We start from the raw sequence: 23185 nt of genomic DNA on the forward strand, positions 1-23185 counted from the left end.
GAGGGGGAACATAAAGAAGGCTGAACACTGAAGAATTGGTACTTCTGAACTGTAGTGCTGGAGAAGACTCTTCAGAGTCCCTTGAAATGCAAGGAGATCCAACCAGTCCATCCTAAAGGAAAACAACCCTGATTATTCATTGGAAGGACTGATGCTGAAGCTGAAGCTCTAATACTTTCGCCACCTGATGCAACTCATCGGAAAAGACTGATGCTGGGAAAGATTGAAGGCAGGAGGAGAGGGGGACGATGGAGGAAGAGATGGTTGGATGGCATCACTGACTCAGTGGACATGATTTTGAGCAAACTCCAGGAGATGGTGAAGGACAGGGAAGCCTGACTTGCTGCAGTTCATGTAGTCACAGGGATTCGGACATGACTGACAGACTGAACAACAAAAGTTTCTTTTACGATAAAATGTACATACCGTAAAATTTACCCGTTTTGAACGTCTGGTGTGGTGAATGGAACACGTTCACATTGTTGTGCAGCTGTTACCACCGTCCACCTCCAGGACTTGCTCACCTTCCAGACTGGCACCCCGACCCTGTTAAAGAACAACTCCCCCCTTTCCCTCCCCCTGCTCCCCAGTCCTACTTTGTGTCTCTGTGACTGCAGCTGTTCCAGGCCCTCATACAAGCAGACTGGTACAGTATTTGTCCTTTCGTGACTGGCTTGCTTCACTTAGTATAACGTCTTCAGGGTTCAGCCACATTGTAGCGTATCAGAATTTCCATCCTTTTTAGGGCTGATAAATATTCTGTTGTATGTGTGTACCACATTTTGTTTATACTGTGAACTCTTAACGTATAATAGGTAGCAACCTTTGTCAGGAGCAATACTTGTTTTTATCACTTTTTCCCCCCTTTGCACATTATGTTTTTGAACATCTATACCTGTGAATTTTTATGTAGTAAGCCTATTTTCCTTTGATGTTGACATGTAATTTCTGTCTGGGATTTATTTGGAGCACCAGTTGACACTGAACTCAAACCCAGGAAGAATCCAGGAGCCTGGCTTCGTCTGTTTTCTTGCTGGGAACGTCTTCCGTAGGCTCAGTTTTTGCTTCAAACCAAACAGGCAGCTCTCATCCGGGAGACGGGAAACACTCCCTGTTAGCACGCACGCTTTTCATGCTGTTTTTGTCTTCCCTTGATCCTTTTTCCCCTCTACTTAGTTTAAATGTTTGTTTATAAAGTGTACTTACTGAGGTGCTTGCATTCCTCCTCAGAGAAAAGATTCTGTAGATCTCTGTAGTTAAGAATTTCTTCTGGTAAGAGTTATGTTGTTGGTAGTACAGCTGGCATTTACCCAGCACCTGCTCTGTGCCCTGCGCCTCCCCCACTCAGTATTTGCGTGTATTTACTCAGTTATTTAACCCCACCAACAACCTTTGTTTTTCAGGTTGATAGGAAGTACTTTGAGATATTTGGTAGCCAGTACTGTTCAAACCTGCAGCTATTACTCATGTGCTTTAAATGAAAGAAATGTAAAATAGTAGTCATAACACTGGGCCAACTATGTGCTGGGTTTTGGGGTTTTTTAAGGGAGTAATGGGTTTAATCTCAACACCTTGAGGTTGGCACGTTAAAATAAGTTGCATGTTGTTGGGTGACTTTTACATCCCTTATTTGCAGTCTGCTTTTGATGACTCGTATTATTTCTTCCTTAAGATTGCCTTCTCTCTCATCCGGGGAATATATTGATTCTAATTGTAGTAATTAAAACTTGCTTGGGGCACTGTGTTTGAGCTTTGCCTTAGTGGCTACACAGGAGTCTGAACTAAAGACTGACTGACTTGTTTGAAGAGACGGCACACGGCAGGGAAGGCAGGAGGTGCAGAGGACTCCCAGTCCCCTGGAAGTGTCTCCTCTCAGCTCTGCTGCCTCCCAGCTTTCCGTCCTGAGAGGACACGTTCCTGAGAGGAGCCCGCCTTTCCTGGGTCTTAACCAGAGAGCTTAGTGTGCAGGCACGGGGACTGCGCGTGAACTTGCTTTGTCCCGTGGTAACGAGGTACACACACTGCTGTGCACCTCGGCTTTGTTAGTTTATTTTCAACTCCATTGTGATGAAAAGCATCACGTGAAATGTACCTCTTTAACAGTATGTAAGTGTTTAGTTTAGTCCAGCGGTGTTACCTCTGTTCACCCTGTGCTGTGACAGGTCTCTGGAACGTTCCCAACTCACAGTCTGACACTCTGCCCTTCAAGCGGCTCCCATTCCTCTCCACCACACACCTTGTTTTATTTTTTTTTGAAGTTGTTGACACAGAAGAACACCTAGGAGTGTTCATTTAACAGCTTATTCGAGAGAGTGTTTCGTATCAGCACCCACAGAGCCCATACTTTTTAATTGCTGTGGAAGATTGTGTTTATGGACATGGTTTCATTTGTTACATCAGTTCCTAGTGATGAGCATTTAGGTTTTTTCCGATCTTAGGAACGGTGCCTCTTTGAGGCACTTGTTGTTTTTTTGCCTGGACAGTGTAATGTGATTTTATTTCATGGTCTTAGCCAAGAGACTGTGTTGCTAGTAGGCGTGTTTCTCACTGCTACTTGCTGATGCTTTTGGTAATAACCTGCCACGTGCCAGGTGCTGCCCTGGTTTAGGCTCCTGTGAGGTCATTGCTAATTGCGCATAGAGAGAGGAAGTCACTTTCCAAACTTAGGGAAATGGAAGGGGGCGGGATGTGGACCACAGAGCTCTCCTCTTAGCCGAGCTGGTGTGGCCTCAGCTCAGTTTTGCTGCCTGCTGTGGTTTCTGGTTTTGATGTGCATTGTTTGTGTATTCATGTTTGAAAACTCAGGTTTGATTTTTCTCATTGATTTCTATTGGGTGAGTTCTTTCTGATAATTCAGCAATTTTTAAAAATTGTTTTAGTTACTTTTATTTGTACAGTTTAAAATATTTTGAATGTTAGACTTCAGAGAGTTTTTAAAAAATCTTTACACATTACTTCCATATATTCTTCCTCCAGCTCCCTCTGTTAACATCTTTCATAACTGCAGTGTAATTATCAAAACTGGAAAATCAACATTGATGTGATGCTGCTAATTCATCTACAATCCAGATTTGGATTTTTCTGGTATTTCCCTTTTTTTGTTCCAAGACTCAGTATTTAAAAATTTTTTTAATGTAGCTATACTTTTGCATATTTACTTGTATTTGTAGGGGTGACTACTTCCTCCTGTGCTTAGTGACTAGGTTGCTACATTTCCACATTTTTTTACCTCCTCTTTCTTTCCTCTGTCACTTGCTTTGGATTGATTGTTACTAAACACTGGGCTTCCCTGGTGGCTCAGAGGGTAAAGAATTGCCCGCAGTACTGGAGACTGGGGTTCAATCCCTGGGTCAGGAAGATCCCCTGGAGAAGGAAATGGCTACCCACTCCAGTATTCCTGCCTGGAGAATTCCACAGATGGAGGAGCCTGGTTGTAGTTCATGGGGCTGCAAAGAGTTGGACACAACTGGGTAACACTTTCACTAAACATTTTAATATTTACATCTATAATGTTATGTATACTAATGTATGTGATACTCTATCAATAAAACAATTATTTTTTGATTCCATGATACAAGGGTATCAATATCTTTTTATTCTTTGCCCCTTTCCATGTATACCTCTCAACTCAATACTGGTTCTGCTGTTTTAATTTACAGTGTTTAATTCTGCTCTATAGCTGTAATTCTCAGAAAAGAAAAATTGTTATTCCTACATCTTAAATGGATTAATTTCTCACTGTGAGTCATTGGCTGTAATTTTTGCATTTTTATTGTTTGGCTAAAGCTTATCTCCTAATAGTTAATTCAGGAAAGCTTCATAGGAATGAGATTCTCCCAGGTTCTTATATGTTTAAAAGTGAAAGTCGCTTAGTCGTTTCCGACTCTTTGTGACCCCATGGACTATTCTCCAGGCCAGAATACTGGAGTGGGTAGCCTTTCCCTTCTCCAGGGGATCTTGCCAACCCAGGGATCGAACCCAGGTCTCCTGCATTGTAGACAGATTCTTTACCAGCTGAGCCCCCAGGGAAGCTTTGTTTTTGCAACACAATTGGTTGGCAGTGTGGCCACACCTTCCTGCCCTGAAGACCCTGTAGGTGACCCAGTGGCACACACATGTCCGAGCTGATGGCTGAGACTGGCTTTACTTTCCCTGCTTTAAGGGCGTTTTAGTGTGCTCGAACATTTGTTGTTCAGTCACTAAGTCACGTCTGACTCTTCGCTATCCCATGGACTGCAGCACGCCAGGCTTCCCTGTCCTTCACTGTCTCCTGGAGTTTGCTCAAACTCATGTCCATTGAGTCAGTAATGCCATCCAACCACCTCATCCTCTGTCACCCACCTCTCCTTTTGCCTTCAGTCTTTCCCAGCATCAGGGTCTTTTCCAGTGAGTCAGCTCTTCCCATCAGGGGGCCAAAGTATCTGGAGCTATTTCTCCACTCTTCCCCAGTAGCATATTGGACACCTTTCAACCTGGGGGTCCATCTTCTGATGCTGTATCTTTTTGCCTTTTCATGCTATTCATGAGGTTCTCCTGGCAGGAATACTGGAGTAGGTTGCCATTTTCTGTTCCAATGAACCACGTTTTGTCAGAACTCTCCACTGTGACCCGTCCATCTTGGGTCGCCCTGCAGGGCATGGCTCATCACTTCATTGAGTTATGCAGGCCCCTTCGCCATGAGAAGTCAGTGATCCATGAAGGGGCTGCTCAGACCAAGCATGATAAAATCCCACAGTGTTCTCTCAGAGCTCTGGAGGCTTTAGGTCCGAAGTCAAGGTGCCATCAGGGTTGGTGTCCGGCGCAACCTCTCCGTGTCCTCCACGGTCTTCCCTCTGCAGGTGCGAAAGAGAGCTCTCTGGTGTGTCGTCCTTTTCTTGCAGAGACATTAATCCTGAGGAATTAGGGCTCCCCCATGACCTCATGTAACCCTCTTCCCTCCCTAGAGGCTTTGTCTCCAGATGCATTCACATGAGGGTTGGGGCTTCAACGTAGGAATTCTGGGAGACACGGCTCAGTCTATAACAAAGGGTAACATGGAATTTTTTGCCTAAAGGCCCAGAGAACTTTTATTTATTTTTTCTTTCTTTGTTTTTTTTTGCAGCTTAAATATATGATGTATATCCATATTTATTGACATGGAAAAGTGTTCACAACATACTGATGAATGACAAAAAGCAGGTTTATTTATTCTTTTTCTCTTTCTGTAATCCTGTTTACTTCCTCCTCTTTGATAATGGTGGTTATTTTAAAACAGATATTTGAATTTTCTGAAATGTCTTTACCATGATTTTCACCTGCTCAGTGTTTTTCTGTTTTTCTGGGTAAATGTTTTTGGTCTGCCATTTGTTTTTCCTGTTACTTTTCTGTCTTCCCTCCCTTTCTCTTGTGGTGTTTTTATACGGCCTTTGGCTGGTTTCTTTGAGTTCTTTCCTCATCTTGGAATGAGGGGAGTTCTTCTGGACAGCTCTGCGTGTGAGTTTGGGCCAGGCGCAGGTGAAGCGGGTCAGGGCGAAGCTGCTTCTGCGTGGGTCTTTCTGCCTCGCAGCTGATGGCAGAGCTGCCTCATCTGACCTTGTGGCCTGTGCCCTCAGGGCAGCTGGGGCTCGGGGAGGGAGGCTTCTCAGCTCTTCTGCTCAGACTGGTCTTGTTCCGCGCGGGGGCGCCCTGCTTCGGCTCTTCTCTGGGGACCTGTGTGGCTGGCCTGCGGTCTGGGCTCACCGGTCCTCCCCCTTCTTGGTGTCTTCTCTCGTCTCGGGGAGAGTGGGGGGGTGTTACTGCCCTTGGCAACTCGCCGCAGGTCTCCTCAGTTGCAGTGTGTGTGGGTGCTGCTTTATCGAAGGTCGAGTTTCCTTTTCTGTGTCTGGGTCTCGTTTTGGGGGTGGCTAACAAGAGCGGAAGTGTTTAGAGAGGTCTCCTCTGCTGTGTCAAAGCTTCTGAGCCAACCTGTAAGACTGTTTCTTAACGTACAGATTACTTTAGAGTGCTCTCTGGGTGTGCCCTGCCTGTGAAATTAGGAAATGGTACAGCAGCCTAGTTATCATGATTTTCGGGTAACTTTCTACGATTCTGTTGTAGTGACATGAAATGTGAGTGAACACTACATACAGTGAATGTTTTCTTACAGACAGAACCGCCACTGAATACACCAGAAAATCGAGAGTATCTGGCAGAAATTATGTTTGAATCGTTTAATGTCCCAGGACTCTACATTGCAGTTCAGGTAAAAGCAGGGTGATTTTTATGATTCTTAAATATCCTTGGCTGTCTCATAGTGGAAGGCGATTCTAAAGGCCCCTGTTGTGAGCCTGCCGTGTGTTCTTCCTGTTCTGCACCCTCCACACACACATGCACCCACATATACAAACCGACATACTGAAACACACACATACAAACACACACAGTGTTTGGGTTTGAACTCGAACGCTGTACCAAACGTGTTCTGTGATCTATGTTTTTATTGCTGGTATGGAGTTGCCCAGCTTTTGTCTTTTCACATACATTAGCATCTAAGGTATTCTTTGTGTGACAAGCTCGAGACAGTGGTTCTTTTTTGGCTTCTTTCACTTCTGATCATAAAAAAGAAAAGATGCTGTAGAATCTGCTGAAAAACAAAACAAGGGTCTCTAGAGAGTACCCCTTTGGGATTTGGGCCCCATGAGCTTGCAGAAGCTAATTGTTCTTAATGTGCGGTTTTTGTTGGTTTTGTTTGTTGTTATTTATCTGCCACGATATAGAAAGAAACAGATTTTGGGGAATAAATTTTTAAAAAGTATCTCCAAAATATTTTCTGCATACTCTGGTCCTTCACTTCTAAGAAAAAGGAGAACAAGGAGTTACATAGAAAATTAATCTGGGAGATAGCACATGCCACGGCCTCTGGTGGTTCTCACCAGCTTTTCTTTGTAAGACTCTGGTTTATTTTGTGGGAAGCTTGACTCCTCAGATGAAGTCTACAGAATTTGCATGTTAGTCCCCCATGGGACTGGGATTTGAATTCTGGGGGGAAGATGGCAGGTGGGGAAGGGAAGGAGTTACTCAGATTTGTTGAGTAAGAGAAGGTTTGACTGAACCTGAGAACCCTCAGGTGAAGGCCTTTGGAAGAGTCTCCCTGAAGGCTCATGGTCTCCGTGTCTCCCGTGCAGGCAGTGCTGGCCCTGGCCGCCTCGTGGACATCGCGACAGGTGGGCGAACGCACGTTAACGGGGATCGTCATCGACAGCGGGGATGGGGTCACCCACGCCATCCCAGTGGTAAGCAGCAGATTCAGGGCTTCACTCTGTGGGCCTCACCCAATCGAGGTGAGGGAAGAGACGAAGGGAAACCACCCTTCTGGAGTCAAGACACCACTTTAGAAGACATGGCTGTACTCAGCAAAGGTAACAGGAGCTTTAAACCCAGGACTGTGAGAAAGAAGATGACTCCCAGTGTCCGTGGTGCTGGCAGCTTGAGATCCGCAGTGGGAGGTTCCTGCAGTCAGAATGTCAACAGTGGTTTGGGGTCTCCTCAGCTCCGTGTGATCCCGGGGTACATCACCAGGGGGTCTTCCTGGCTCATGTTCTGAGCTGTCCGCTTGGGTAACAGTAGCTCAGGATGACCTCTTTGATCCCGGGGTACATCACCAGGGGGTCTTCCTGGCTCATGTTCTGAGCTGTCCGCTTGGGTAACAGTAGCTCAGGATGACTTCTTTGTCCTGTGACAAGAGGTGGGTAGCTTCACCCAGCTCCTGCTTTAGAGGAATCGCTTCTTGCTTCTTATTTAAGAGCCAAGAAAGGGAGATTCCCTGGTGGCTCAGATGGTAAAGAATCCGCCTGCAATGCAGGAGACTGAGGTGTGATCCCTGGGTCAGGAAGATTCCTTGGAGAGGGGAACGGCATCCCACTCCAGTATTCTTGCCTGGAAAATCCCACAGACAGAGGAACTACAATCCATAGAGTTGCAGAGCCGGACATGACTGATTTTCACTTTCAAGGTATGATTGTTCATTTTGGCCTGCAGAATACCCTGCAATGTCATTTTTTGGTTTTAGATTTCAAAGTATTAGAGAAGTGATTTCTTAATTCAGGCTTCAAGAGACAGTATTTGTTTTTTCTTCTGTCCAGTGGATTATTTAAATTAATTACTTGAAAGTGAAAGTCGCTCAGTCGTGTCCAACTCTTTGTGACCCCATGGACTATACAGTCCAAGAATTCTCCAGGCCAGAATACTGGAGTGAGTATCTGTTCCCACCTCCAGGGGATCTTCCTGACCCAGGGATTGAACCCAGGTCTCCCTCATTGCAGGCGGATTCTTTACCAGCTGAGCCACCAGGGAAGCAAATTATTTGAAGTTTGCATTTTTAAAGATGAATCGAAGCTGCCTGCAGGGGGCACACAGTGGACAGACAGTCAGACCCCCTCTGATTCCTCATCTTCCTCCTCCAGACTCAGATTCAACCCTGTTGCTGCTAAGTCACTTCAGTCGTGTCCGACTCTGTGTGACCCCATAGATGGCAGCCCACCAGGCTTCGCCGTCCCTAGGATTCTCCAGGCAAGAATACTGGAGTGGGTTGCCATTTCCTTATCCAGTGCATGAAAGGGAAAAGTGAAAGTGAAGTCGCTCAGTCGTGTCCGACTCTTCGCGACCCTGTGGACTGTAGCCTACCAGGCTCCTCCGTCCATGGGATTTTCCAGGCAAGAGTACTGGAGTGGGGTGCCATTGCCTTCTCTCAACCCTGTTACTAGTTATCAATGGATACTGCAAGTGTTTTCTGCGTATATGGGGGTATGTGTGTGTAACTCCTTTTAAAAATGCAAACTGGTTTTTTAAGCAATTCATTTAATTGAGAAAACAGTCACCATTTTATTTCAGGCAGTCGAGGAGTGATATACTAACACGCTCAGGCTTTAATTCCTGGAAGGCCAGAGTTCACTGCACGGGAAGGTTCCTGTGTCCACAGTCAGGAGGATAAAGCCACATTCCTCCTGCCCGGCCCCCTGCCCGGGCGTCGGGGGTGAGGAGAGATGGGGCAGAGCCTTCTCCATACCAGCGGAGCACCCTCTGCTGGGCTCTGAGCCCTCCCCGCTCTTGAGGGCCATGCCCAGCGTTGGAGACCCTCAAGGTTACCACTGAGGGCCGGCCTCCTCGCTGAGGTCATGCCCTCAGAGACAGGGCAGACCTGGGTCTGGACAGCACTCAGCTCTTTGCCTCCCTCTTGCATATGGTTGAGGAGAAGAAAAATTCTACATGGTGTTCAGGCCCACAGAGAAAGCTGCTGTTCAGCTTTTTATCGGTTTTTTAATTCCATTATTTTCCTGATTATAAAAATTACATTTGTTGAACAAAATCTGCACAAATAGAGAAGGAAAAAAAAAAGACCTGTAATACCCACCCAGAGGACTGCATTATGCTTTTGGTTATATATCTTTCTAAGCTCTTAAACACATGTGCACACATTTTAAGCAGAATTAGAATATTCTGTATCTGACTCTGTATTTTGATTGTAGAGTGTAATCCTAAACTTGTATTTTGCATATTGGTTTATCCCTAGTGTTTTTGCTTATGGTTAAATATTCTGTGAAAAAAATAGTCACTACATAATAGCCCATCCTCTGGGTATAGCATCACTCATTTTCCTGTTGTTGGTTTTGTGGGGTGTTTTAATATTTTTAATGCTGTGATGAAGCTGATACTTATTTAACACTGGTTGAATTCATTTTTAGTTCAGTCTCAGTCGTGTCCAACTCTTTGCGACCGCGTGAATTGCAGCACGCCAGGCCTCTCTGTCCATTACCAACTCCCAGAGTCTACCCAAACCCATGTTCATCGAGTCGGTGATGCCATCCAACCATCTCATCTTCTGTTGTCCCCTTCTCCTCCCGCCCCCAATCCTACCCAGCATTAGGGGCTTTTCCAATGAGTCAACCCTTCGCATGAGGTGGCCAAAGTATTGGAGTTTCAGCTTCAACATCAGACCTTCCAATGAACACCCAGGATTGATCTCTTTTAGGATGGATTGATTGGATCTCCTTGCAGTCCAAGGGACTCTCAAGAGTCTTCTCCAACACCACAGTTCAAAAGCATCAATTCTGCGGCGCTCAGCTTTCTTTATAGTCCAACTCTCACATCCATACATGACCACTGGAAAAACCATAGCCTTGACTAGACGGACTTTTGTTGGCAAAGTAATGTCTCTGCTTTTAAATATGCTATCTAGGTTGGCCATAACCTTCCTTCCAAGGAGTAAGCGTCTTTTAATTTCATGGCTGCAGTCACCATCAGCAGTGATTTTGGAGCCCCAAAAAATAAAGTCTGACAGTTTCCACTGTTTCCCCCTCTATTTCCCATGGAGTGATGGGACCAGATGCCATGATCTTAGTTTTCTGAACGTTGAGCTTTAAGCCAACTTTTTCACTCTCCTCCTTCACCTTCATCAAGAGACTCTTTAGTTCTTCTTCACTTTCTGCCATAAGGGTGGTGTTATCTGCTTATCTGAGGTTATTGATATTTCTCCCGGCAGTCTTGATTCCAGCTTGTGTTTCTTTCAGCCCAGCATTTCTCAAGATGTACTCTGCATATAAGTTAAATAAGCAGGGTGACAATATACAGCCTTGACATACTCCTTTTCCTATTTGGAACCAGTCTGTTGTTCCATGTCCAGTTCTAACTGTTGCTTCCTGACCTGCATACAGGTTTCTCAAGAGACAGGTCAGATGATCTGGTATTCCCATCTCTTTCAGAATTTTCCACAGTTTATTATGATCCACACAGTCAAAGGCTTTGGCATAGTCAATAAAGCAGAAATAGATGTTTTTCTGGAACTCTCTTGCTTTTTCGATGATCCAGCGGATATTGGCAATTTGATCTCTGGTTCCTCTGCCTTTTCTAAAACCAGCTTGAACATCTGGAAGTTCACGGTTCACGTATTGCTGAAGCCTGGCTTGGAGAATTTTGAGCATTACTTTACTAGCATGTGAGATGAGTGCAATTGTGCGGTAGTTTGAGCATTCTTTGGCATTGCCTTTCTTTGGGATTGGAACGAAGACTGACCTCTTCCATTCCTGTGGCCACTGCTGAGTTTTCCAAATTTGCTGGCATATCGAGTGCAGCACTTTCACAGCATCACCTTTGAGGATTTGCAATAGCTTAACTGGAATTCCATCACCTCCACTAGCTTTGTTCGTAGTGATGCTTTCTAAGGCCCACTTGACTTCACATTCCAGGATGTCTGGCTCTAGGTGAGTGATCACACCATCGTGATTATCTGGGTTGTGAAGATCTTTTTTGTACAGTTCTTCTGTGTATTCTTGCCACCTCTTAATATCTTCTGCTTCTGTTAGGTCCATACCGTTTATGTCCTTTATTGAGCCTATCTTTGCATGAAATGTTCCTTTGGTATCTCTAATTTTCTTGACGAGATCTCTAGTCTTTCCCAATCTGTTGTTTTCCTCTATTTCTTTGCACTGATCACTAAGGAAGGCTTTCTTATCTCTCCTTGCTATTCTTTGGAACTCTGCATTGAGATGGGAATATCTTTCCTTTTCTCCTTTGCTTTTCGCTTCTCTTCTCTTCCCAGCTATCTGTAAGGCCTCCTCAGACAGCCATTTTGCTTTTTTGCATTTCTTTTCCATGGGGATTTTCTTGATCTCTGTCTCCTGTACAATGTCACAAACCTCTGTCCATAGTTCATCAGGCACTCTGTCTATCAGGTCTAGTCCCTTCAATCTATTTGTCACTTCCACTGTATACTCATAAGGGATTTGATCTAGGTCATACCTGAATGGTCTAGTGGTTTTCCCTACTTTCTTCAATTTAAGTCTGAATTTGGCAATAAACAGTTCATGATCTGAGCCACAGTCTGCTCCTGGTCTTGTTTTTGCTGACTGTATAGAGCTTCTCCACCTTTGGCTGCAAAGAATATAATCAATCTGATTTTGGTGTTGACCATCTGGTGATGTCCACGTGTAGAGTCTTCTCTTGTGTTGTTGGAATAGGGTGTTTGCTATTACCAGTGCGTTCTCATGGCAAAACTGTATTAGCCTTTGCCGTGTTATATATAAAGCATAGATGGTAAAGAATCTGCCTGCAATGCGGGAGATCTGGGTTTGATCCCTGTGTCAGGAAGATCCCCTGGAGAAGGGAAAGGCTACCCACTCCAGTATTCTTGCCTGGAGAATTCTGTGGACAGAGGAGCCTGGTGGGTTACAAAGACTGAGTGACTAACACAAGTCATAGATTATAAAAAATATAAAAATTGTGAGTAGTTTGAGTCAGAGAGAGCTCATATTCTTATGAGTGTTTATGTTGATCTTTTATTATTTTAGTAATTTGTTCATATCTTTTATCTCAATCTTAAAATATTTAATAAGTGTCTTGGACCCTTTGGAAAGGCCACAGCTTCTCTGCTAGACGGAGTTCCGTCAGAAGAAACCCCAAGAGGAATTCAGGGACTTGTTCCTGCAGCTTAACTGGTGATGGTGTCTGTGCTCACAGTTGTTAGGACTGACACGCTGTAACGTGGAGCCACCTCCATCCGTTCTGTCCCCAGGGGCATGTGGCCGAGGAGACGGGGCTTCATGGGAGACTCTGAGGGTCCCTTCTTCACTCGAGGAAGCTGGGGTCGGGCTTCTCTCTGACCATCAGCTCCCTGGAGCGAGCTGGAGGCGCCCAGCCTGGCTTCTGTGGCAGCTGTGCCCACAGGACAGTGGGCGGGGGCGCTGGGCTGCGACTCCCTTGCTGGCACCGGCGGAGGACGGCCCAGCCCATCCCAGCATGGTCCCCCGCGGCAGAGCATTCAGGTGAGCTGACCAGAGTCATCCCTGAGCAGTCCCGCTTATTGTACGGTAGAGGAGGCCGCTTATTGGGTGCTTTCTGCCTGCCCCGGACAGGGCTGGGTGCTGGACTTACCCATGAAGGCTGTATCATCAACATAAACCCCATTTGCCCCACATTATGGATGCAGGCGCCAAGGCTGAAACGTGTTACCAGCATCCACGGTCCCTCAGCCCACACCGGTGGGACTGGACTGAGTCCAGGTTGCTGGAATCCGCGTCCTGTCCGCTAACCAGATTGCTGACTTTTCACCACAGGTCCATTTCTAGTTGCTGTAACTCTTATGAATAAAACCTTTTCCTTTTCGTTAGAGGAGCAAAAGGAGGATTCATCTGTTGTTCTGACAGGCAGCCGTACTTTTTGGAAATGAACTGTTTTACAGGGTTTTCTCTTCACATTCTTCACAAAAACGTCAGGTTCTACTAAGGGAACTGCGCTTACCTCCAGGCCCGAGCGAGCCCTCTGCAGAGTGTGGCCGCAGGAAACGCCGTGGTGCCGGGCAGGCAGGGCTGACTCAGCGCTGGGAGCCTGTGGCTCCTGGAGTTGCTCACAGGCCTCCCCTCCTCTCCTTTCCTAGGCAGAAGGCTACGTGATTGGAAGCTGCATCAAGCACATCCCCATCGCAGGGCGGGACATCACCTATTTCATCCAGCAGCTGCTGCGGGAGCGGGAGGCGGGGATCCCCCCGGAGCAGTCGCTGGAGACTGCCAAAGCCATCAAGGTAGAGACGGGGGGGGGGGGGGGGGGGGGCAGGCCCATCTGGGGGTGAGAGAAATGGTGTTTGGAGGCTTCCTTTGCTGCCACCCTCCCGACCCCCCCCACCCCGCCCCGGTTTCATCTTCCTTCCTCCTCCCTCCCCGAGAACGTGGGTCTCCATCTGTTTATGCTTGCCGGGGGTTCCCGCTGTAAATGAGAGCAGCTTGGTGGCCGGGGTTGAGCACCAGACCCAGGCCACCATCATTTCAAGAAGCCTAATTAGGTTAGAACTTCAGTAAGCTGGGTGTGTCTGCCTCCCCTCCCTCCAAGTTCATCTCTATCTTAGGGAGCAGCAGCAGCAGTGACGTCAGGGGTCCGGTTAAGGCAGCCAGTGTTTAGATGGATTTCCAGCACCTGTAGTGTGTGGTTCTGAGCCCTGTGAATTCAGCTTAGAGTAATGCTGTTCCAGGGTGGAGTCATTGATCAGCGCCGCCGTGTCGTTTCTAGGCTATAATGACCATGCTGGAAAGGTTACAGAGGGTTTTAAGATCAAATCAATAAGATGAGAAGAAAAATGTCCTACCAGTCCTTTCTCGGAGAAGGCAATGGCACCCCACTCCAGTACTCTTGCCTGGAAAATCCCATGGACGGAGGAGCCTGGTAGGCTGGAGTCCATGGGGTCGCTAAGCGTTGGACACGACTGAGTGACTTCACTTTCACTTTTCACTTTCATGCATTGGAGAAGGAAATGGTAACCCGCTCCAGTGTTCTTGCCTGGAGAATCCCAGGGACCGCGGAGCCTGGTGGGCTGCCGTCTATGGGGTCGCACAGTCGGACACGACTGAAGCGACTTAGCAGCAGCAGCAGTCCTTTCTAAAAGTGCCCGCTTGACCGGGCCCATTGGTCTGGTCTTTGTATTTCTCTGTATGTAACAGCTGACGGACCCTTTTTAAAGGAGCTTTCTTTTCAGGTTGAAAATCAGGACAAATCACTGAAGATCAGGACAAATTACTGTTTTTCATTTTAGCCAAAATGCAAGAGAGTCTTCATAATACAAGGGTGATTATTATATAGATGAAGAGCAAGGCTTTTGTTTACGGAGAAGCATTTAAGTGTGGGGGTGATGGGGGCTTGGGCGTCTCCCCTTCTCACAGAGCGTGCAGCGTCTGCACCTCAGGGGCTTTAGCCTCCCCCGCCTGCTCCCCACTAAGCGCCCAGTAAGGGGCTTGAAGGACAGGGGCACGGCGGCATGCTCGTTTCCTCAGCCTCGGTGAGCACAGGTGTTCTGGGGCCAGGGCTCCTGCGAGGAGGCGCCCCCGCTGCCCTGGGTGTCCCGGACGAGAGCTTCCCAGGAGGGGGCACCTCACAGCAGAACTCGCAGCCCCGGCCCAACCCCAGATCAGCCCTCTGCCCCGGGAAGGTCATGGACACGTCCTTTTAGACTGAAACCTCCCCCATTGGCCCTCTCTTCCTCGCCTTTCCTCACGTCCCCGCCCCGCCCCCTCTGTCACACCCATGACCGGTCCTCAGGGTGGACGTGGGGGAACAGAGCCCTGAGCGGTGACTGGGGGGCTGCTTTCCGGGTCCCCGTGGTGGCCTTTCCTTTGTCGCGGGCTCTCTGGGCCCGGTGCTGACCCCGAACCTGGATCTGGTGTGTTCAGGCCGCACAGCGTGTGGCTCAGCTCTGAGGTGGGGGGTGAGGGAGACCCCTGTCCCTCCAGCCAGCTGCCCGGCCTGCGGTCCTCCCCTCGCTCCTTCCTGTGACCGGGGTGGGGGCGTCCTGGAAAGGTGGTGGAGCCCCTGCTCCCCACAGGGGTGGTCTCCGCAGGCCTGAGGCTGGTGGGCCTGGCCTGAGGCTGGCCTCATGCAGACACGGCCGCGCCCCGTCCAGCTTCACTGAGGAGATCATGCCATCACTCAGACCAGGTGAGATGCCCTAAGAGACTCACCAGGCCTCCACGGGCAGTGTCACGTTTCTGTTCCAGTCTGCAGGTTTACGTCGTGTGGACTCACTCTGATATTAATGAGCACAGCGTTGTGGAGCTTATCATTTGACAGAGTATATCAAGGATGGCATTAGGATCTGTTTCAGGGATTCTAAGACACTTTAAACTAATGATCATGAAACCACTTTCAGTTCAGTTCAGGCTCTCAGTCGTGTCCGACTCTTTGCGACCCCATGGACTGCAGCACGCCAGGCCTCCCTGTCCATCACCAACTTCCGAGGCCCTAAATGTGCCGTGAGCATGAGCTGTGTGCCTGGTGTTCAACACAGCCCACGTTGCCCACAGGAAGCTTATTTCGGGATCTGGTACCCAAGAGCCACCTGCTGCTCTGCTGAGGTTAGCTCTCAGGACAGGTGGTTGACCAGAGGTCCCCAGGGGAGCATCACCAGATGCCAGGGAGACACCTGGCGCGTCTCAGGCTGGCGCTGGTGCCAGGGCGAGAACCAGGAGCGGGTTCTCAGGCCGTAGTGTGCGGCCGCGCCGCCCTGCCTGCCGGCCTCTTCTTCCACCTAATAACGTGCTGTGTCATCTGCTTATTCATCATGGCTGTTGCTTACTCTCCGGGAGCGTGTGCTCCAGCGGGCAGGGGTGTGTGTGTGTTTCGTCCAGTCGTGTTTCCTGTGTCCATGTTGTGGAGCTGGTGGCTGTTGCACAGCAGGTTCATGACCCGTGATCTGCCGTGTTCAGCATCGAGGTGAAGTTGGCCGCGTTCAGTGTGGGGCTGCAGCGCAGGTCTGCTGGCCTGGGTGGACGGCTGTGAGTGCCCAGGCAGGCGCTGTGTGGGGGGCCACGAGGAATAAGACAGGAGATAGAGAGAAGATACTTAGGACATGCCATCAGACGGTACTTCAGCTGATAAGCAGCAGAATATGACAGGGGAAGGCTGAGATTAATAGCCAAGCTGCCAAGCAAGCAGGTTCATTCACAGTCCAGAGCAGAGTCATGAAAAGTCTGTGAGGCTTGACCGCGTCCGCACTGGAGTTGTGATGAGCCGGCAGGACTGGTTTCGGGGTGTCCAGTGCTGGGGGTTACTGGGTCTTGGTCAGAGGCTGGGTCTCAGTCGGAGGCAGACTCTCGTGACTTGTGTGTGTATCTGCAGGAGAAATACTGCTACATCTGCCCTGATATAGTCAAGGAGTTCGCCAAGTACGATGTGGATCCTCGGAAGTGGATCAAACAGTACACGGGGATCAACGCCATCAACCAGAAGAAGTTCGTCATAGATGTTGGCTACGAAAGGTTCCTGGGCCCTGAGATTTTCTTTCACCCCGAGGTAAAGATGCGGGCTTTTTGAGAGCGAAGTCCGTCCTGTGTGGTGGAGCGATGCTGCCCCCTGGTGTACGTAGGCAGCAGTCCTCAGGCCGCCTTCCCATGAGGACTGCTGGGCGCCGGCCCTACCCTCTGCAGCTGTTACAGCACCCTGTGTTATAGCACCTGCTTGACTGTTGCCCTCTTTAGACCTGGCTTTCTGTTAAAAAAACAGACAAGTGATTAGGAAGACGCTTTAAGAGCAATAGAAAATAATGGAAATGGAGTTGTTCTCATAGTAACTAGAAAACTAGTTAATCCTGGCAGACCATCAGTGTGGGTGTAGGAAGGCACGTGACCTTTCCAGTCTTTGTGATGGTCCATCCCAACTCCAGGTTTGAACCCCGGACGGTGGGTCCTGCCGTGTTTCCTGCTGCAAGTTAGTTAGAGCTCCTGTCTGAGCAGCAGCCTTTCCATCAGTTAGACGGGCTTTAGGAATTACGGGCCTCACCGTGTTAACTATAGTCACAAAGAGTTGTTATTAACTCTTACAATAATGAAGAGACAGCATTTTAAGGTTTAAATAAAATGGGTTGTATTTGTATTTTGGTTTATTGTTCTAATTCAGTTTGCTTTTAGTAGGTTGATTACACGCTTCTGCCTGTTTCCAGGTGTGTGTGACCTTTTGTTCCGGGGGTTGGCTCACAGTGTTTACCTTACCACAATCTAACACTCATTCGTGCCCTTTAATATTATAGATTTAAAACAGACATAAAACTGACCATGACCAGGGAACAGCCGGTGAGCACCCGGATGTTACCTTTTTCCTTTGAGTCCGTTAAAGGTGTCCTTGATTTTTAAAGCATAATTCAAATTTTTAAAATTGAATTCTTTTACACTTTACCTTGTTTGACTTAGGGAACTAAATTGAAGACTGTTTACAGTGACGTGACCGTTACCATATTGTTTCATTTAATAGCCACCCCCTGCACCGCCCCACCCTGCGCTGCCAGGCTTCTGGCTCGGGCTTACAGCGGGTTTGTTCATTGGCTGTGTTTTTCTCTTGTATCCTGGCTAGTTTTTGCATGACGTTACTACTTGCACGTGAGATACTTGCTCTGTACTTACAGGGTTTCCTTAACGTGACACACATGTGACTCCCAGTCTCAGAGCGCAGGATTCCCGGTGTGTCCTGACGCAGGGCTGGCGCCCTTGGTGCCTGTGTGATGTTCTCCCCTCACTGAGCCCCCGGTGTGTCCTGATGCAGGGCCGGCGCTCTTGGCTCCTGTGTGATGTTTTCCCCTCACTGAGCCCACACACGTCGCCGGGATGTGTCACCATCACCCCACACACACTCACTTGGGTCTGTTTGACATACCAACATTTGACGTGGTCATTCCAGCCTGACGGTTTTAAAGGTTACAGTACATTCTGTATTTATTAAAATCACTTAAAAAAAAGTTATTGAGAGAAGTATGTATTGTTTCTTTTATGTTTGTGCAAAATTCAGTTTGCCAACCCGGATTTCATGGAGTCCATCTCGGAGGTTGTTGATGAAGTCATACAGAACTGCCCCATCGACGTTCGCCGTCCGCTCTATAAGGTATCAGCTGCCTGGGTGAGGTGCTTGGGTTTCTTCGCACAGTCTAAGGCCCAGCATTCTTAGAAGAATAGGTTCTTAACATCAGTGTGCACACGTTCCTGTCTCACCCTGGTCTTGCAGGATTTGTCAAAGGCTAGCATGCTGGTGAAATGTTTTTCTTAGAGTGGCGATGATGTAAATGTTTGGAAATAGGACTCAGTTAACTGGAAGTTTTTAACTTAAGTCTTCTTGTATCTTTATTCTTATCTGGGCAGCTGTATTTTAAATTGGATAATTTTAACTCTGTATAGTGACTGGAAGATAAAGGCAACCCTTCCCTGCGTGCTCTCCATGAATTCGCTGGTCTTGCTTCTAGGTTTGTGCCACATGCACTGTTGCCAGAAAGAAGTCAGATCCTGAATGAAGCATTGGGTAGAAAATACCCATGTAATAATGTTTTCCAGAGTTCTGTGATCAGGGGATTTTGAAACCTGAAATGAGAAAAGGCTAGTCTGTGTAATTACAGGATGTTGCGGAGAGCTTGATATTGAGAGCAGAAAGTGGCGGTCAGCTGGCCTTCCTGTACCTGTGGTTGCCCTCTGCGTCATGTGCTCAGCCCACAGCCTCTGCCGAGACTTACCTTCTCGGCTCGGGGGGCTGAGTTTAGAGGAGACCATCAGGCCTGGTAGCGAGGGTGTACACAGTAGTAGAGTACTGTGCAGTCTTGAATGAGGTGAATCAATGTAAATTCAAATGAAAAGATGTTACAGTATATGTTAAGTGAAAAGGCAAATCATAAAATTTATATAATTGACTTAATTTAAAATGTAGTTTGTATATACATATATATATTTGAAAAGATTTTGAATGATATATGCCAAACTCAAAGAAAATAAAATATCTTTGCAGTTGGGAGATGGATAACTTTTACTTTCTACTTTTTGTGTTTTAAAATTGTTTGAAATTTTATAGTTAAGAAATATTATTATTTCCTATGTAGGAACATTTTCTACATAGGAACGTTTTCCTCTGTAGACAGCTTTCTATGAGTGAAAACAAATTATAATTTGGTTTTTATTGTTCAGTTCAGTTCAGTCACTCAGTCATGTCCGACTGTTTTCAACCCCATGGACTGAAGCACACCAGGCCTCCCTGTCCATCACCAACTCCTGGAGCTTGCTCAAACTCATGTCCATTGAGTCCATGGTGCCATTCAACCATCTCATCCTCTGTTGTTCCCTTCTCCTTCTGCCTTCAATCTTTCCCAGCATTAGGGTCTTTTCCAAGGAGTCAGTTCTTTGCATCAGGTGGCCAAAGTATTGGAGCTTCAGCTTCAGCATCAGTCCTTCCAGTGAATATTCAGGACTGATTTCCTTTAGGGTTGACTGGTTTGATCTTGCAGTCCAAGGGACTCTCAAGAGTCTTCTCCAACACCACAGTTCAAAAGCATCAGTACTTCAGCGGTCAGCTTTCTTTATGGTCCAACTCTCACATCTATGCATGACTATTGGAAAAACTGTAGCTTTGAGTAGACGGACCTTTGTCAGCAAAGTAATATCTCTGCTTTTTAATATGTTGTCTAGGTTGGTCATAGCTTTTCTTCCAAGGAGCAAGCATCTTTTAATTTCATGACTGCAGTCACCATCTGCAGTAATTTTGGAGCCCCCCCAAAATAAATTCTGTCACCGTTTCCACTGTTTCCCCATCTATTTGCCATGAAGTGATGGGACCAGATACCATGATCTTTGTTTTTTGAATGTTGAGTTTTAAGCCAGCTTTTTCACTCTCCTCTTCCACTTTCATCAAGAGGCTCTTTAGTTCTTCACTTTCTGCCATAAGGGTGGTGTCATCTGCATATCTGAGGTTATCGATATTTCACCCGGCAATCTTGATTTCAGCTTGTGCTTCATCCAGCCCAGCATTTCGCATGATGCACTCTGCATAGAAGTTAAATAAGCAAGGTGACAATATACAGCCTTGACGTACTCCTTTCCCAACTTGGAACCAGTCCACTGTTCCATGTCTAGTTCTAACTGTTGCTTCTTGACCTGCATACAGATTTCTCAAGAGGCAGAACAATTAATTATACCAAAGAAATTCTCACACTGTTAAAGTTCTAGGACCCACAACAGATTTCCCAACCTGGGGATCCGACCAAGGGACTGAGAACCCCCAGGGAATTTGACTTTGGAGGCCAGTGGGATTTGATTTTTATTGTTACATATGCTTAATTAAACATCTCTCTCCTCGGATAAAATGTGCAAGAAAGGGAAACTAGAGACAAAGGAGAGTATTAAAGTTTAGTAAAGTTCATGCCTTGTTCTCTTTATTTCTTAAGTCTCACATGACATTAGCTGTGTCTTCATGTCCCTGAAAGCAGGGAACAGTTGTGCTCTCTTTAGTCTTCATTTCATTGTAATGGAAACGAAACTTGTGCCAGTGGTTACGAAGGTCCATGATGGGGTGAGATTTTTCTCATTAGACACTTTCAGTAGAATTAGAGGAAGTAGAGATGGGCTGGTAGCCTGAGCTCCTTACTTAATAGAGGTCGACCCTGAGCCCCAGAACTAGACGGACCTAGGTTAAATGGAGCAAATTAGTCTTGGACTTGTAGTTATTATAAAATACTGACTATATTCCCTGAGTTGTACAGTATATCTTTGTAGCTTATTTTATGCAGAATAGTTTGTATCTCTCAATCCCTTACCCCTATCTTCCCTCTCCCCACAACCCTACTGGTTACCACTGATTGTTCTCTATGAAAAGTGAAAGCCGCTTAGTTGTGTCCGACTCTTTGAGACCCCATGCACTATACAGTCCATGGACTTCTCCAGGCCAGAATACTGGAGTGGGTAGAGGGGATCTTCCCAACCCAGGGATTGAACCCAGGTCTCCCACATTTCAGGCGGATTCTTTACCAGCTGAGCCACCAGGGAAGCAGATCGTTTCTATAGCTGTCTTCTTTCTTTTTTGTTATGTTCATTAGTTTGTATTCTTTTTTTATATTCCATATATGCAATATCATACAGTATTTTTTTTTCCTGCCTTATTCCTCTAGCCTAATGCCCTCCAACTCCATCCATGTTGCTGCAAATGGCATTTTTTCATTCATTTTATGGCTGAGGAACGTTTCACTGTATGTATGTACCACATCTTTATCCATTCACCTGTTGCTGGACACTTAGATTGCTTCTGTGTCTTGGCAGTTGTAAATAACATTATGAACATAGGGCTGCATGCATCTTTTGAGTTAGTGTGGCTGTCAGGCTTCTCTGTCCCCGAAACCTGTGGCCCCCACTGGCCGCTGCTCTGCCCATCGTCTCTGGAGGCTGTCACCCCAGGTTACAGGCTCTCAGGAGGGCAGCCTTGTTCTTCAGATTCACTCTGTACTTGTGGTCCCGCTTTCCTGTCGTCAGCTCCTCCTCGTGAGCGTGGATGTGAGCTTGCTGTGGACAGAACCTTCCACTGTGACGTGTGTTCATGAAATGCATGGATGTACAGTCGGTGGGATTTTACAAGTAACTCTAAAGCCCTCTTCTGGTTAGAGGCATGGTACATACAAGTGCTTCTGCAGAACACACGGGCATCTTGCTCTGGAGAGCTGAGTGGGCATGTCTTTGGGAGCATGTCTTTCCTCTCCAGTCTTACTGTCATTCTCTTCTGTTGCTGATGCTTCTTTCTGCCTGCTGGGCCCACTCTTGTCAGTGTCCCAGGCACCTGCCACGGGGCTTCCAAAGTGCTCAGTAAACTACTCAGGAAATAGGAAGCAGGTTCGCACCCACACAAGCTCACGATTGCTGTCTGCTGAGCCCTGTTGGGTTACTCACCCAGGCACGAGGCCCTGCAGGAGGTTGGGCTCCTTACTTCTGCCTTCGTGCCTGGTTCTTCCAGTCCCCACAGGCTCAGACGGGTAGCTCTGGTGGCGGAGAGGGATATAGGGGAACCCGCAGGCCTGCACAGAAGGCTCTGAGGCAGCTCCCTGGGGCCCTGAGGCCTGCCCTTGACTTCAGAGGAAGGTGTCTCCCCTTTGCCTCACCTGCTCCCAAGGCACCACCTGGACCAGTAGGGTCAGGATTTCTTATGTTTCCCAAGCCCAGTTGCGGGAACTGTAGATGGAGTGTTTTATGGTGAAGTGAGCAGAAGGCTTATTGTAGGCCCTACTGAAAACACCCGAGACCTCCTCGGGCCTTGAGTTGACACCTTCCTCAGGCTAGTAAGCAAGAAAAAGAAGTTGGTAGAGAATACAATGTAGCTTTGAAAACTGAGAATATTCACAAAAGCCAAACAATTGTTTTAGACAAAAGGAGGAGTCGTAATCTTAATTTTTATTTCAGTCTGGCCTGTAGACAAGGTTATTCATGGGACTTCCCTGGTGATCCAGTGGGTAAGAACCTGCCTGCCAATGCAAGGGACATGGGTTCGATCCCTGGTTCAAGAAGATTCCACATGCCACAGAGCAACTAAGCCCATGCACCACAACTACTGAGCCTATGAACCACAATTATCGAACCCTTGCTCCACAACAAGGGAAGCCCTGCAGTGAGAAGCCTGCACACAGCGATGAAGACTAGCCCCTGCTGGCTGCAGCTAGAGAAAGCCTGTGCAAAGACGAAAAATTTAAAAATTAATTAATTTTTAAAAAGGGTATTCGCACACCCCCTTTTTCTGTTCAGTCTCTAAGTGTGATGGAAGTTGGATCTGGAGAGGACTAGCATGTGAGAGGAGAAGGAAATGGCAACCCACTCCAGTGTTCTTGCCTCGAGAATCCCAGGGACAGCGGAGCCTGGTGGGCTGCCGTCTATGGGGTTGCACAGAGTCGGACACGACTGAAGCGACTTAGCAGCAG

General features: G+C 47.3%; 1 protein-coding gene across 11 annotated transcripts in view; it reads left to right on the forward strand.

Annotated features, from left to right (window-relative positions):
* The window catches only part of ACTR3B (actin related protein 3B), an 87574-nt gene that overhangs the window by 41436 nt on the left and 22953 nt on the right, over nt 1–23185 (forward strand). For 7 of the 11 annotated variants that reach the window (XM_081533549.1, XM_081533554.1, XM_081533560.1 and 4 more), the window contains 5 exons: nt 6125–6220; nt 7143–7250; nt 13385–13528; nt 16609–16782; nt 18268–18360. In XM_081533549.1, the coding sequence (XP_081389675.1) occupies nt 6125–6220; nt 7143–7250; nt 13385–13528; nt 16609–16782; nt 18268–18360 (615 nt within the window). Of the gene's footprint in view, nt 1–6124; nt 6221–7142; nt 7251–13384; nt 13529–16608; nt 16783–18267; nt 18361–21397; nt 22826–23185 lie in introns of those variants that run through there. The other 4 variants (XM_081533553.1, XM_081533557.1, XM_081533556.1 and 1 more) reach the window with 3 other exon arrangements.

Source organism: Giraffa tippelskirchi, chromosome 10, assembly GCF_054371585.1.
Source record: "Giraffa tippelskirchi isolate mGirTip1 chromosome 10, T2T-mGirTip1v1.2.pri, whole genome shotgun sequence".
Classification (NCBI taxonomy): Eukaryota; Metazoa; Chordata; class Mammalia; order Artiodactyla; family Giraffidae; genus Giraffa; species Giraffa tippelskirchi.